At 39.3% G+C, this 17,048-nt stretch overlaps 1 protein-coding gene across 1 annotated transcript; it reads left to right on the top strand.

The window, feature by feature from the left end:
- Nucleotides 1–4,317: 4,317 nt before the first annotated feature.
- On the top strand, nt 4,318–6,693 carry LOC113466747. Its single transcript, XM_026822410.1, has 2 exons — nt 4,318–4,699; nt 6,260–6,693. The coding sequence occupies exons 1-2, from the start codon at nt 4,318–4,320 to the stop codon at nt 6,691–6,693; spliced, it is 816 nt and encodes a 271-aa protein (XP_026678211.1).
- The last annotated feature ends 10,355 nt before the right edge of the window (nt 6,694–17,048 follow it).

Genomic DNA, 17,048 nt, shown 5'->3' with positions numbered 1-17,048 from the left:
GAGAAGGAATTTAAAATTAAGTTATGATGAGATTCAAATTCGGGTGGAACTAATATTTCACGAGTATAAACTGACGAAAAATGTTGTGCTAACACTCAGATTACTTAACTCTTTTTCAACTTCTTGTTGGTTAACAGAGAAGGAATTTAAAATTAAGTTATGATGAGATTCAAATTCGGGCGGAACTAATATTTCACGAGTATAAACTGACGAAAAATGTTGTGCTAACAAGTTAGCTATTTCTGTGTCATCTGAGGTTATTGAGTCTTCTAATGACATCACAGTAGGTAGGTTCCGGGACTGTTTTTTCTCTTTGACATGAGACCAAAACAGTCTCGGATTTATTTTCAGGGTATTTTCCAGATCAGAAAGATGTTTTTTGTAAAGGGTTGATACTAAATTTACACATTTATTTCTTAGATTAACAAACTCTAAATAATCTTCGTGTTTTTTACTAAATTTGAAACTAAGCCCCTTAGCAAGTAAAATTATCAACAAAAACCAGTATGGATTTATGAAAAATCGATCTACTTGTAGTAACTTAGTATCATTCTCAAATTTTGTTACCAAAGAAATCCAAAATGGCGGACAAGTGGACACTTTGTACACTGATTTTTCAAAAGCTTATGACGTGGTCATCACCACTTTCGTGTTCCTGGTAAAAAGACCTTTAATTTGATATACAGGTCGACCAGGTTTGGATAAGTCCTTCTATGGGCACAGACCGACAGACAGACGACACCGAAGCGAATACAATAATAGCCCGTCCCTTATACCTTTTCCCGTCCCTTATACCTTTGGTTATGTACCAGGTTGAGATGAGCTCGGACTAGGTGAGACAGGATATTGCAGGGTTGTCCAACCCGGCGGCTCGCGAAAGCCCGCGAACTCTAAGACTGAAGATTACATCAACGTTTGCTAGTTCATACATGTGCGAGCTTCTGGTTTGACGATAAACTCCCTATTTCACCATAGGGATCTATCTCAGTTCCTTCTATCTCTGATTTCAATTATCAAGGAATGAGACAGTGAAGACCTTGCTTTTGTGCTCCCGTAAAAACAATAGTTTTCCTAGTGAAATAAATCGAATTTCTTTGTGATTTTTTGTAAAGGGGGGTAATTTTTTACGCTCTTTTCGAAAATCGTTCATAATTACCTCATTTCTAAATTACAATCAATAGGTATAAGTGGATCCCTATTGTACTGGTTCCACAGTTTCCTCACAAACCGAACGCAAATTGTTAAAGTTAGAAAATCAAAATCTACCCCCATAAAGGTTACATCTGGTTGTGGCCAGGGCGGACACATTCCATAAATCTGGTTCCCGTAACCTGCCTAGCAATTTTCGTCCGGTTTGTAACTATTCCATCATACCTAAAACTTTTGAAAAATTAGTCTATGACAAACTAAGCCCCTTAGCAAGTAAAATTATCAACAAAAACCAGTATGGATTTATGAAAAATCGATCTACTTGTAGTAACTTAGTATCATTCTCAAATTTTGTTACCAAAGAAATCCAAAATGGCGGACAAGTGGACACTTTGTACACTGATTTTTCAAAAGCTTATGACGTGGTGGTAATTCATTTCGTATCAAATCCATGACTAACTGCATTTTCAACAAAGGTCAATGTAAAGCGAGGAAAAAAGTTGCAAAGTGTCCTCAAACATATCTAAATTACAATCAATAGGTATAAGTGGATCCCTATTGTACTGGTTCCACAGTTTCCTCACAAACCGGACGCAAATTGTCAAAGTCAGAAAATCAAAATCTACCCCCATAAAGGTTACATCTGGTTGTGGCCAGGGCGGACACATGAAAAATCTGTCCTTAAAAAAAAAATTTAAAAAAAAAAAAAAAAAAAAAAAAAAAAAAAAAAAAATACATGTGCGAGAAGAGTATTGGGGAAAAGACCTAGATTAAGACCCCGGACATCCAACAACTGATGAGCTGCTCTTCCTACCAACAACTAAAGAGAGCAGCGACTGACAGACATGATTAGCTACACCGGCAAGGCCTTGCCTTAAGATCCTGATGATATGTGCGAAAGTTTTTTTTTCGACCATGAAGCATGTGAAAAACCAATTAAAGAACTATCTTTTGGATGTGTCTCTTGCTCACCTTCTACGTTTGTGTGCGGAAGACGTGAATGTCGATATATTGACAAACTTGTGTCAGCTGCAGTGTCCACAGAAATCACACTAATGTCATCTTCAGTAATCATACACATATATTAAAAGTCTTCATAATAAATAATTATTATAATTTATACTTAATGATATACTGATATTATACTTGTACCCCCCCCCCACCCCCCACCTGTGATTTGAATTTTTACCTTTGCGGTTGCGGCCCGCCAACTCTCTACCTTGGTCTCTTGTGGCCCTCGGGTGCACAAAGGTTGGACAACCCTGGGATATTATTACAAACCTTGCCTGCCCCAACCCGGTACATAACCACAACCTTATCTTCTTGTTTTGGTTTCAAAAATTATAATGCGCATGTGCGGGAATGTTCCCTCTAGGACAGGGGTTCCCAAAACTTTGAGTTGAGTACTGCGTACCTCCTGACACCTCAAGGTTCTTTTGGCGTACCACCAGACATCAATTTTGAATGGTTTGTTAGTTGAATAAAGAAATGGAGCAGTTGCAATTGGGATCGCTGCGCCAACAGATACGTGTTTTCTTGACTCACCATAAAATGTGTTTTTCAGCGAGTATCTTCGCTGCCAACTAACTTGTTTTCCGTTTCTATAGCTACCCCTTTCCCTGTTATTTTGCTGCTTACTCACGTTGACCTTTACCCGTATTTATACTAACTCCTCTTTCAGCCATGCAGTATTCAGACATGTTTAAAAAATCCTCTTCCAGGGTTTCCTATGTACCTAGATCTGGCTATAACAGACCCCCTCCCCCTGCCAATGGACCCAAAGTTGATAGTCTATTCTTACCCAAGACCTGTGGTTTTTCCTTGCCTTTCGATCCGTCCATTACAATGGATAAATACCTATGCGCGATCGGCGACATTGTTGGTGACAACAATATGGTTTTCGCCGGGAAAAACAATGACCTCGTTAAGATTTATCTTACCAGCGAGTCGGAAGTTCTAAAGTTTTACGACAACAATCCCCAAATAGTAATCGATAATAAAGTGCTTACTGTGAGAAAACTCGTCAATAACGGGCACAAGATCTTTTTGTGTAACACCGAGCCCGGTATGCCGGACTCCATGTTGATCAATGAGTTGACTAAATATACCAAAGTTGTGTCCGATATGAAATTTGTCAACTTGGGTTCACGGAACGAAAGATTTGGCCATTTGATCGGCTTCCGTAGAACTGTTCTGGTTGAAGAAGTGGAAGATCTTCCCGCGTCATTCAATCTGTATTATGAAAACATGACTTATAAAATCTTTATCGTCATTGACAGGATGAAATGCTTTAACTGCAATGGCGAAGGCCATATTATCAAGAATTGCCCTGTAGAGAAAATTTCGGCGCAAGAGCGTCTTAAGAACGCCAAAGAGATACAACTTGATGAACCTCAAGCTTCCGGCCAAAGGAGAGAGGACCCCACTTGTTCCTTCCTTCCTGCCTTTGCCACCCGCACTCCGACCACAGCAGTGCCACCACTGATGGAAACGGCCGTCGCCTCTCCGGTTCCTTCCTCCGCTGATCCAAACAGTGGTGATGCTCCTATCTTATCTGGTGATCTTATTTCCACCGAAAATGTAACCTCTGTTAATGAGGCTGATGTATTGCCGAATAAATTGAACGATGGGAGCCAGGTTACTAAAGCTGTGATTGAACCCCTCCCCCTTGGTAGCGCACCCCCGACCGACAGTAATGAATCCATTGACATGGATATGGACATTGTGCCTGAGAAGGGTAAGAAGCGGGCGCTTACCCAATCCCCCCCTCCACAGGACAATGAGAAGAAGGTGTGCGTCCAAAAGAATGAACTTGAGCCCATTTGTCCTCTTATTGAAAAACATGAACCATCAGTAGATCCTCTTGTTTTCATAGACTTGATTCAAGAACTGAAAGGGGCTATTAACAAGAAAAAAATGGACATTATAAAAGATAACTATGATATGGATCCACAGTTGGTAACAGATGTTCTCGAGAAAGTCGTTAATGAACTCCCGTAGGCGATGACGTCATAATTCATGACTCCCGCTTCGTTTGTTTGTGCGCAAGCGTTTCTGCGCGCTAGGGCCATCGCCAGAAGAACAATAAAGGTCAAAAGACAACAAAGCTGGTCTAATTTTGTCGGATCTATTGACCACTCTCTATCTTCTGGAGAGATGTTCCACAAAATGGGGAAACTTCGAGGGAAATATAGCCCAAGGACCATCAATGCCATTCAAGATTCTCACAACCCAAATAATCTTCTCTTCGATACACCATCCATAGCAAATACATTAGCCGCCCATTTTTCAGCCGTATCTTCTGATGATAACTACTCACAGGAGTTTTTAGAACACAAAAACTCCTGTGAAATATTTCCTTTTCAGTTTGACTTCAGCAGTGTTGGTGAGTACAATAGCCCCTTTTCATACCAAGAAATGTACCTAGTTCTTCTATCTTGCACGTCCAAAGCTGCGGGCCCTGATGGTGTCTCTTTTATGTTTTTGAAAAAGCTCCCTACTCAGGCCCTTGACACCCTCCTCGAACTTTACAATTTCATTTGGTCTAAAGGTAAGTTTCCCAAAAGTTGGGGAGAGTCTCTCATCCTCCCACTTTTAAAACCAGGGAAAGATCGGCTGGTACCTTCCAACTACCGGCCAATCTCTCTCCTTAACTGCTCTGGGAAAATACTCGAAAAGATGGTGAACAAAAGACTCTTTTGGGTACTTGAAAATCGTGGTCTAATTAACCCCTTTCAGAGTGGTGGAAGGTTCAGGAGGTCCACCATTGATAATTTGGTCTTTCTTGAAAAAGAGGCGGCTCAGGGTCTAGCCAAAAAGGAGTGCACGGTTGCCCTTCTCCTCGATGGCCAAAAAGCTTTCGATATGACCTGGAGATTCAAAATAATTGAGACACTTAAAGGGTTTAACATAAATGGATACATGCTACGTTACTTGTGCAACTTCCTGTACAATAGAAGCTTCAAAGTCAAGTGCAATGGGTCCTTTTCCAATAGTTTTCCTTTACAGAACGGCATTGTCCAAGGTTCATCGCTTAGTCCGGTCCTGTTCATCATATTTATGAACGATATCCTTGATATTATTAAAGTTCCACTAAGGCGGCTTTTGTTTATAGACGATTTTTTAGTAATAGCTCGAGGTAAAGTTATTGAACTCCTACGAATAAAAATTCAAAAAGCCTTGAACGATATTCTCAAGTGGTCTAACCAAAACGGTCTCATCTTTTCGGCTGACCCCAAAAAGTCGGCTTGTATCCTTTTTTCCCGTGCTCGCAACCCAACTTTTCCGCCATTGTTCTACAATGGATCGGAGCTTAAGTTTGAAAGCAACATCAAGTTCCTTGGTCTGTATTGGGACGCGAAAATGAATTGGGCCTTGCATATAAACCATACTAAAAGCCGTGCTATGGTCGCCCTTAATGTCCTAAAAATGGTCTGTAATAAGAAATATGGCGTCCGCCGCGAAACCCTGCTTACGTTCTACAAGTCCTATATCATGCCCATTTTTGATTACGGTTGTATAGTTTACTCATCTGCTAAAGACTACATACTTAAAAAATTGAACCCTGTCCATAATGCCGGCATCAGGATCGCCACTGGTGCTCTCAGGTCTAGCCCTGTGACTAGTTTGTATGTCGAGTCTGGCATTCCGCCCTTGTCATACAGACGGTCCAAAATGATGCTCAACTATGTATCTAAAGTTGGCAGCTGTCCCTCTAATCCCATTCATAAAGAGATTTTCAATCCTATTCTCAGCATCACGGATTACCCTGCCAACAAGCCTAAACCCGCCATAATTAGAGTAAGGGAATTGAATGACTTTATGAGTCATTTTAGTAACAGCGATTTTGTTCCTTACCAGAAACATAATCCTCCATGGTGTTTCCAAGCCCCTCCTGTCGATACATCGCTCCATGTTGACCGCAAGAAGAACATATCGCCATCTGTGTTCCAAAAGCACTTCCTGGACGCCATCAGTTCCAAGTATAATGACTGTATTGTTTGTTTCACAGACGGATCAAAATCAGAGAACTCCACCAGCTGCGCATATAGTATAGGCAAAAATCTATGTTCATTTCGCCTTAACGTTGTCAACACTGTTTTCTCCTCAGAAATTATAGCCATTCTGCTCTGCCTTCAAAACATAAAGTACCTGCCCCACTCCAAATTCCTGTTGGTATCCGATTCAATGAGCGCTATCCAAGCTATTGCCAACATTTGCTCCTCTTACAAAAACTCTTTGACCTCAAAAATCTATTCAGCCTGGATGGATCTTAAGTCGGGCGGCAAAGAAGTGACACTTATGTGGTGTCCGTCACACTGCGGCATCAGTGGGAACGAGGCTGTCGACATGGCGGCTAAAAACCCCTGTACATCCACCCAGCCCCTAAAACTTTGTTCTGCTTGCGACTTCAAACCTCTTGTTGCCAAAATTATACACAACATGTGGCAAACCTCGTGGAACAACCTTTTAATTCCCAACAAACTTAAGAGAATTAAGCCTGTAATTGAAAACTGGACCTCCAGCAACAGAAACAATACATAGAGCCTATTTCACTTTACTGCGAGACGGCCATGTAGCCTGGTCAAGATCAAATTGTGAAAAACATAAATTTATTTATTTATTTCAATTTATTATGGTGCGTCAACACAAAATTAAATGTTATATACACCTATTAGGTACTAAGAACTAAATTTTTATTTGAGTTCTTCTAAGGAATTCAAGGATCGGGGAAATATCATTGTCCTTAAGACAGGACAGTAAAGTGGATGACAAATTGAGGGGGGCCCTAATATTAGAGTGAGTTTGGCAGTCAGTTAATATATGTTTAACAGATATAACACATCCACATGGAACACAAATAGGAGGGTTTTCTTTCTTCATAAGATGGATGTGTGTTGTGTTCGTGTGCCCGATACGCAGTCGAGTGAGGGAAACTTGTTCTTTTCTATTTATAAGGTACGGGGGGTTCCATGGTTTATTTTCCAGTTTTATTTGGTGTAGTTTATTGTTTTGCAGGTTGTGCCACTCGGAGTTCCAGGCTGATAGAATTTTCCTCTTGCTGTAGGCCTTGTAATCTGGGATAGGGATCTTATTGATAGTGGGGTGGGTGCTAGTGAGGGCCTCCTTAGCAAGTCGATCCGCTTCCTCATTCCCAGCTATCCCTACATGGGAAGGGACCCAAATAAATCGGACGTTCAACTTGGACTTGTTTGTCAAGATTAGATCTCGGATTTCACCAGCTATAGGGTTCAAGGAAAAAATGTTTTGCAGGGTTTGTAGGGCACTTAATGAGTCTGAGCATATGACGAGGTAAGCACGATTGACATTATTCAAGTGAGCGGAGATGGAAAAATGGATCGCAAACAGAATAGCGGTTAATTCTGCATTACAAATTGAGAGGAGAGGATGCAGTCGGGAACTAAATTTTGTGTCTTGAGAGCAGAAGGCGGAAGATACAGCCTCAAGTAGTCGGAATGCACCATGTGCAGCTCAAATGCACCACCAAGCACCGAGGTCGCCATCAGCCTAATGGACCCAAATTGCAGTCCACCACCCAATAACTCCCAGACCACTCCCATAGATCAATGTCCCAGTTATCCAATCAGATGCTCAAAAAATCAATTCTCCAGTATGAATTACAAGTATCCAAGTTCTTCAGTTTGATAGTCAAGTTTCAAGTTCTCCCGTCAAGACTGTGAAAATGTTCCAGAAGCTCATTCCGTATACCCATTCCAGTTACCAGAAACCAGGGGAGTGACGTTTTCTTCACATTATTTACTTACCATAATATCAACGGGGTCTAATTTTTAATTTTCCTTTTTTTTTTTTATTCAGGCCAAAATTCTGTTTCCAAGGTCTGCCTGATCTTTATATTTTAAACTGTAAAATTTGGTTTATTTTCTTCAAGGGGTATGTAAATCTGTTAGGTTTTTTTTATTTGTCTTACGTTGATCTTTCTTAATTTCCCAGATCAACACAAATGGAGTCTATGCGAGTATATCTGGTGTATGATGCCAAGGAGTGCTGTCCAGCTTTCCTGCCTTCCTGTCTGCGTAGGGAGATTCTGCCCGTCCTTAGACTACCGACTACCGATACACAGGTCGTATTACACTTGTCGTCGTCGAAAGGTAAAATTGCACACATTCTCTCATATTCAGATAGGCAAGCTAGGCTCAGGGCAGATTAGGTCTTTTACACCATAACCCTTTTTTTTCTAAATTAAAAAATACTTAACCAATTCCGCGTTAGGCCACACTTTAGCTTAAAAACGCCTTATTTTCACAAGGCTTAACTAACGTTAGGATGTCTTTTTTTTCCCCCTTTCCTCTGGACTAATGATGTGTGCTGTTGGTAGTTTGTGAACATCTTGAGTAATGCTGGAAGTGATGATTTTCTATCTTCTTTATTTTTTTTGTATTTTACTACCTCACTTCAGCCTGAGATCAATCAATTGATTAAATGTATTAATTCTTTGGGGGCTTACAAACGGGAGATACCTACCAAATACCTATCTCATGGAAATTTGTCTGCATTGCTGTGAGGTGCTTATTTCAATTGATAATATTTATTTTATTTTATTGTTTTTTTGATGTTTAATAAATAATTCATGACCATATATTTCTTGTTGTCTTTGGACCTATACCAAAGATCTTTTAAAATGCAATACCTATTCTCATTTTACTTAGCTAGGTTCCTTTTCAGTTTGGTAAGGACTACTCAGTCCTGGGTATATGTTTCATGTTATTTCTGTATCTCTGATCTAATCTAATCTGATACATTGGTTTCTTCATTGGAACTTCATTTGGTACGTTGGTTTGGTCAACTATGGTCAAGACAGGCCCTAGAATGGGTTAAACTCCCATTGCCCTTGGGGTGAAAGCAAGTGCTCTCCTATTATTTTATTTCAGCTTCCTTGGACAGTTATCCGGCATATTTTCAAACCAAGGTACAGTGTCTATAGTTTTTTTTTTTGTTCTTTTCTCATATCAATATTCTAACTTTTAGATCTTCCTATTTTGGCTGGCTTCTAGTTTCTCCAGCCCTCAAGCTTTTGAAACTAGTGGCGTCCGAATCCAGGTCAGTTGGTTGCTGGGAGTACCATCGGGTTGGCTCCGAGCTTACGAGCCTGCTCAGTGGAATTTCCAGAAAACAGCCAACCACCTTATTAATTTTCCTTAGGTTTATTTCTTTCTATTCTCTCTTTTCTATAACTCTTTAGGTATCTATCTTTCTATTTAGTTTCTTCATCTTAGGAGGACCTAGAGTGTTACATACCCTACCAACCCAGTGAAGAGTATAAGTTATTTCTTTTACATCTATTGTTATGGAACTTCACAAAGTTACTCAGTCCTCTATCATGATATTAAATCTCTTCGCTTCCACGTACCACAGATTGGGAACCTCTGCTCTAGGAAATACTACATGATCGAAGGCTGATATCATTTTAGGAATAATTTATTCTTACTGGCTAAATGATAATTTTAGAGGACTAGGGGTGTTACCTACCAAGTGAAATTTCATCATAGTGTGCGATCATTTTATTTATTACGGGCAGCTATCAAAAGAAAAATAGAAGGAAAGACTATTCTAAATTTAAATCAAAAGAAGAAAATTATGCAAATCATGACGAACCTTTTTGCATCAAGAAATTGTGTAATAATGACATTAGTGCTCTACCTATCGACTCCTGCATTTTTTATGCTTCCCCCTTTATGCTCTTATTGCCACGGCTACGATGACTATTGTGCGACAGATCCATATCACTTCTATTTGTATGGGAACCAACCGGAAAACCGCACCTGCTACACCATGGTGCAATCTAACGGTGAGACCAGATGGGTTACAAGGGAAATATGCTTGAAAGGAATATGCGAACGTTTGGCACGGCAGGACATAGAATATTTGGTTTACTGCATGGAGTGTGACACGGATCTTTGCAATCGCGAAGACTTATACAGAATTGTCCCTAATATCGTGGAAGTACCAATTAATGCTGTTTGTCTTGGACGTGGCACTAATGTGGCTCTGCTCTTGATAACGTGTGTCGTGGGAATCCTATTGGGAGTATTACCACTCAACTAGGGGAGTATATAGCCTCCACAATTATATACGTACTCGTACGTGATGCAAGTTGAGAGTTTAAAAATCTGAAAGTAATTGTAGGTTTTAATTTAATGTAATAATAAAATTCAAGTGTGAACAATTTTATTATTTATTTTTAATTTTATCATTTACTAGGCGAAATCCTTGAGGCATGGCCGTTCATGTCACTCATTCATTTAGACCGTTGTTGATTTTGAAGTTGAACCCGCGGCCCGCGGCCGCATGCGGCCCGCGAGCTCATTTTTTGCGGCCGCCGAAGGCCCGCCTAAAAAAATGAAACGAAAATGAGAAATAACAGTAAATATACTAAATAAAATAATTTTAATGCATGAAAATTTTTACTTTCTATTACCCTTACGTATAGGGAACCTATACAAGGTAATGAGAAAGTATTGCAATCGGTCCAAATTTTCAAAATCGGGAAATGGGTGGAAATATCCGTTTTGGGACCCCCTGATTCCAAAAAAGTGGTTTTTAGCCCATGGTCTGTACGTATGTGTGTACGTACTATTGGTCGGGCATGGAAGAAGGACCAGGGAGGAATGATCATGGAGTAGCGATATGTGTCAAAACAAGTCTCATAAAGAAAGGTATTGTTTCGGAACCTACATGTATAAACGCGAGGCTAATGTATCTAGATATCATGGAAAACACATCGAAAACCGTGTTTATCTGCTGTTATGCACCTACAAATGTTGACAACGAGAATAACAAAGAGCTATTCTATGGAGAACTACAATCTCTCATTCAGAACCATGGAGGTATAAGGTAGGGGAGGGGAAGTAACGATCCCGATGTGTATCATTGAAAAAATGAAAAAAACACAACATGGCGTTCATAAGAGTGGCGCGAATTTCAAATTTTGAAAACCAAAACCAGTAAAATAACAGCACGAAGAGCTTATTTCATCATCATTGATGAAATTATTTCATCATTATTGATGAAATTATTTCATCATTATTGATGAAATTATTTCATCATTATTGATGAAATAAGCTCTTGCGTGAAAAAAGTTCATAAATCATGCACTAATAAACCCGATGGTTCTCAAAATTTGAAATTCGTGCCACTCTTATGAGCACAACATGGCGGTTTGTTTACATTTTTTTAGGATACGCTTTTATAACACATGAGGTATAGGGTATAGGGTACCCTCCCTCCACTACTTGAGCTCCTTGCTATCAACATACTCACTTCTCACTTGTTGTTTATGTGTATAGGTAGTCTAATCTCTAATCGATAGAGGAGGTCCACCTTGCATAATTTTATTAGGGTAAACGATTTTTTTTTTTTTTTTTAAATTCTATTTTTTTCATAGGATCGTTAGATATGGTGGGGGAAGTATAACACCAAATTTGAGACCTCGAGAGTTGAGGGGAGAACTTTTGGCAGCGGAAGAACCGTGAGAAAATGGCCGAAATTTTGCACTTTTTTCAGTTTTTCGCTTATGAGAACCTAAAATTTACTACGCTGATCGAAAGCAACATTCGAATTCATGTGCAAATTGCAGGCGTTTCGACAACACGGTGACTGTGAAAGCACCAAACTTGAGACTTTTGGAGCAACTTGAAGGAAAAATGGGAGGAGAACTGGAGAGAAGAAGAAGAAGGAGAGGAAAAAGGGAGGAAGAGAAAAATCAATAGAACGAAAACTTTTTTCCGAGGAGAGAGGAGAAAGAGAAGGAAGTGGAAAGAGGAGAGGGGAAAAGAGAGGAGAGGAAAAGTTGGGACAAAGAGGGAAGAAGGTGAAAGGGAGGGAATAAACTTTGGAGAGATAGGGAGGAACAAGCTGGGCCTGTCCCTCCGGGAATTTTTTAGGCCGTAGTTTATTCGATCGTGATTAGAGAAAATCAGTACCTATATGTAGGTACCTACCTAATTTGTTTATTATTCAGTTTATTATCATTCTTGATTTGATTTTACTTTCATGTAATGATTTTAAATCAAGACTAGAGCCCGTTTTCCCTTGATTCTCAATATAATGTTTATAAGTCACCCATCCATTTATTGGCCTTCCTCGACGTAGCTTAACATAGGTAACGCTAAAACCGGTCTTAAATTAACGACTGAAGTGTTATCTAAAACTTTCTCGCTTTGAGGTGTGTGTGTGTGTGTGTGTGTGTGTGTGTGTGTGTGTGTGTGTGTGTGTGTGTGTGTGTGTGTGTGTGTGTGTGTGGCGAATGGGTGTGGTGTGTGTGGGATGGGTGGGTGTGTGTGTGTGTGGGATGGGTGGGTGTGGTAGTTCTGGTGGTGTGTGTGTGGCGAATGGGTGTGGTGTGTGATTGTGTTAAACAAGAAATTAAGTTAAAACTGTAAATTAAAATTTTAAACCGGAAATTAAATTGAATTTATAAATTTTAATTGCACTTTACCCCCTCTTTCAGCAGGAAACAGCTTCAAGACCGTCAGACATTACAACAATTTTGCTCAAAAAGCAAACCTTCCAACATCATGTCCCTCTTTCAGCAGGAAACAGCTTCAAGACCGTCAGACATTACAACAATTTTGCTCAAAAAGCAAACCTTCCAACATCATGTCGGAAGTGTTGGAAATGTCTGATACGGATAGGTGTGCGGACTACCATTACTTAACATAGGAAGCAAAATACAAAATTTGTCGGAAATGTCTGAAGTGTTGTAAGTGTATGATCAGTGTGCGCGCTGTTTAAGAGTGCAGAGACTGCGGGAGAGAAATGTTCCGCTCTCGACAACATTTTGAGTTTCGTTTATGTTTTTAGTTTAATAACTATGCAGCTAATAGGGAGCGCGCAGCGCGACCGTATTTTGTATTATTTTCTACAAGTTTGGCCATGCCTCGGGATGAACTAGCGGGATAAAAGGTCGATTCCTACGTAAAAAGTTGTCAAAAATCCAAATCTGAGGTCAAAACTCGAAATATTTTTAATAAAATGTCGATTCCTACGTAAAAAGTTGTGAAAAATCCAAATCTGAGGTCAAAACTCCGAAAAAGGTAATATTATTAATAAAAGGTCAATTCCTACGTAAAAAGTTGTGAAAAATCCAAATCTGAGGTCAAAACTCCGAAAAAGTAACCTTTAAAAGTTCGAAAATTTAATTTTTAATTGCCGTTCTAATGAAAAAGTTCGAAGAGTTGTGACGTCAGATTTCACGTCAAAATGGCCAGAAACGCTTGCGCACTAATAAACGAAGCGGGAGTCATGAATTCTGACGTCATCGCCTATGGGAGCGTGTGCCGTGACGTCAAAGTTTACGATTTACCGGTATTTTTAAATCGATTTATATCGGTATCTAGAAGTCGTAGAAGAAAAAGGAAAATTCCGTTGGTCCCCATTTTTCGTGCTCTATGACTTTGAAACATCACCCAAGTAAGCGCAACTGATCTATTATAGCTCCGCAGGCGAAATTGTTAATTGTAGTACGATGTCAGAATTTTTTGGTACACTGCTTGATTTTTAGTCCGTCCTTCCTTTATTTTTACTGGTCAATCCCGATTATCCATGTTCTGGACTTCCCAAAAACCTACGGCTTATCGGTCAAGCTATAGTACTCTAATCCTTCAACTGTTAGTCTTACGATATCCACATCCTAAATCTTCCTGATCATCCTTACGAAGGCTGAAGTTTTGTTACGGTTATGTATGTACCTACCTAACTCTACCTGTGAGTGTTCCTGCTCAATCTCCACCAAGTTTAATCTTTCAAGATGTCTGCTAACTTCCTTGCTACATGATTATAAATCTCTCCCTACAAATCTTTAATATCTTGTGCCATCTACCTACATCTCCTGTTCTGCATCTTCAGACCCTGTGATCCTTATCTCTGACCCACCCAACTGTTACAATAGTAATGCAATCCATTCGCATCTGGTCTCTACCCAATAAATTTGAGACCCCACGGATTTTCACGGCACTTAATACCTACAGTACAATTAAATGTGCAACAGTACAGTTCAACTCTAGTTCAACTTAATGTTTTCCCTGTATGTCTTGCGACCGTGTGGTCGCTGCTTATGTTATTATGTACCTACCTATCTGCATACCTAATCCAGAACTTGTCGAGCGCCAAGCTACCAGAGCCAGTGAGCGTCCAAGGATCGTCCGCACATCAAGCCAAGAAGATGTAATTCTACATTATACCCATTAAAAAAAAAAAAAAAAAAAAAAAAAAAAAAAAAAAAAAAAAACAACAACTAAAATAAACCAAAAAAAAAAAAAAAAAAAAAAAAAAAAAAAAAAAAAAAAAAAAAATCCATAGGTTACTATTATTAATGGTGGATGTCTTCTTCATATCTACCTCTTACTTTCCTCTCTCTCACCTTCCATTCCTCCTGTTATTCCTTCTTCCTTCTATACCTACCTTGTTATTCAGTTATCAGTTTGATTGTTACTTTCTATTTCTTGTACCTCCACAGTTAAGTTCTTACCATGGATATGAGGGACTTCCTGTTGCAATGGAATATTAACGGTCTTACCAGTCACCTGAATGAGCTAAAATGTTTAGTTAAAAAAGTTAACCCTCTCATTATTTCCTTACAAGAATCCCATCTGTCACCAACTAAAAATCCTATCTTAAAACACTATGATCTGTACAGATATGACTATCTTGATGGAAACATTGCCTGTGGAGGCGTGTGTACTTTTGTAAAGAATACTTGTTTCTCGAAGCAGATTAATATCGTCACCAATTTACAATGTATTGCCGTACAAATAAAGTTGCCTGGTTTAGCTCAACAGCTTTGCGTGTGCAATGTCTACCTCCCTCCCCACTTGCAATACTCCGAATCTGACCTTTCCAACATAAAACGTCAACTCCCTGTTCCTTTCGTATTCGTGGGCGATTTCAACGCCCACAACCCATTATGGGGGGACTCTAGATTGGACGTTAAAGGTAAAGAAGTGGAACAATTTATTTTGAATCACAATAATGTGCATCTTTTGAATAATGGCGATGCAACGCACTTCAACCTTTCTTACCTTTCCCACTCGTCTATCGACCTTACTTTTTCTTCCAGCGGAATCTTCCCCGACCTAAAATGGAATACTATTAACGACCTATATTTCTCGGACCATTTTCCAATTACTTTGTCGTATGAGAACGCTAGTGTTAATGTTCCTCAGAATTCCTCTTCTTCTCCAAAAATTTGGAATTACGACAAAGCGAATTGGGAAATGTTTAGTTCCAAGATTACCTTCCACCAAAAAATCAATTTTGACAATGACGAGACGGATGTTGATTCCATTCTTACTCTCATCAACAATAACATTTTGAGTGCGGCTGAAGTCTCGATTCCTTTAAAAGTTATCCCAACCAATAGACTTCCAGTTCCTTGGTGGGATGATGACGTGAAAAATGTAATTAAGAACAGGAGAAAATTTCTCCGCGCCGCCAGACGTAACCCAACCACAGATAATAAAATAGCGTTCATGAAGGCTAGGGCCATCGCCAGAAGAACAATAAAGGTCAAAAGACAACAAAGCTGGTCTAATTTTGTCGGATCTATTGACCACTCTCTATCTTCCAGGTAGGTACATAGGTACTGATTTTCTTCAATCACGATCGAATAAACTACGGGCTAAAAAATTCCCGGAGGGACGGGCCCAGCTTGTTACATCTTAAATCTCTTCAATAGATGTAAAAGAAATGTCTTTATATTTGTGTGCAATGTCTTTAAAAGTTTATATGGACATTTTTCTTTATTATAATATCCCTGTTTATACACTGATGATGCCCAGTGGGCGAAACATGTCTGTTTTTCTATAATAAAAATACCTGTAATGTTGCGAAATTCTGATGCCGATCATCTCATCGAAGATTTGCGAATACGCGACTGTATATCCCCTTTCTACGCTTCGACACTGCAAAACAAGTTAAAATGTCACGAAAACTGGAAAGCGAACTACTTCTTTGGCGTATGAAAATTTGGTAACATTTGGGTAAGGCTACATAGAGCCTATTTCACTTTACTGCGAGACGGCCATGTAGCCTGGTCAAGATCAAATTGTGAAAAACATAAATTTATTTATTTATTTCAATTTATTATGGTGCGTCAACACAAAATTAAATGTTATATACACCTATTACTAAGAACTAAAGTTTTATTTGAGTTCTTCTAAGGAATTCAAGGATCGGGGAAATATCATTGTCCTTAAGACAGGACAGTAAAGTGGATGACAAATTGAGGGGGGCCCTAATATTAGAGTAAGTTTGGCAGTCAGTTAATATATGTTTAACAGATATAACACATCCACATGGAACACAAATAGGAGGGTTTTCTTTCTTCATAAGATGGATGTGTGTTGTGTTCGTGTGCCCGATACGCAGTCGAGTGAGGGAAACTTGTTCTTTTCTATTTATAAGGTACGGGGCACATTCCTCGTTTGGAAAATTTCCGCGTTGGTGCGTTATATTTGTGCTCCCGTGTTTTGAGATTTTTTTGCTGAAATAATGGATAAAATATTATAATTTTTTGCATAGCCCTATTATTTTGTGCGCTGAACATTTTGAAAGTGCTATCTCTTTATTTCGCATTCTATTTCTGTGGTTTTTTCACCTTTTCTAGTTCTACCTTTGATATCTAGTCTAGCCTAGATTGTTATTTTCCTATATTGGTCGTCATGGTAACTTATTTCTGTGTCCGTAAGTACCCGTGAGAAGCGGGCAAAAAACACCTTTCTCCTTTTCCTTGCCTTCAGCTGAGCTATCTTCACCCTGCTTCTCTAACTCTGTTTCTTTCTGTTGCCATAGTAACCAGCTTCTCTTTCAGTTAAACACTCCAAGAAACACCTTCCCAAACAGAATAGCGGTTAATTCTGCAT

This window comes from Diaphorina citri, unplaced genomic scaffold (genome assembly GCF_000475195.1).
Source record: "Diaphorina citri unplaced genomic scaffold, Diaci psyllid genome assembly version 1.1 scaffold325, whole genome shotgun sequence".
NCBI classification, from domain to species: Eukaryota; Metazoa; Arthropoda; class Insecta; order Hemiptera; family Psyllidae; genus Diaphorina; species Diaphorina citri.
This window is presented reverse-complemented; position numbering and strand designations above follow the sequence as displayed.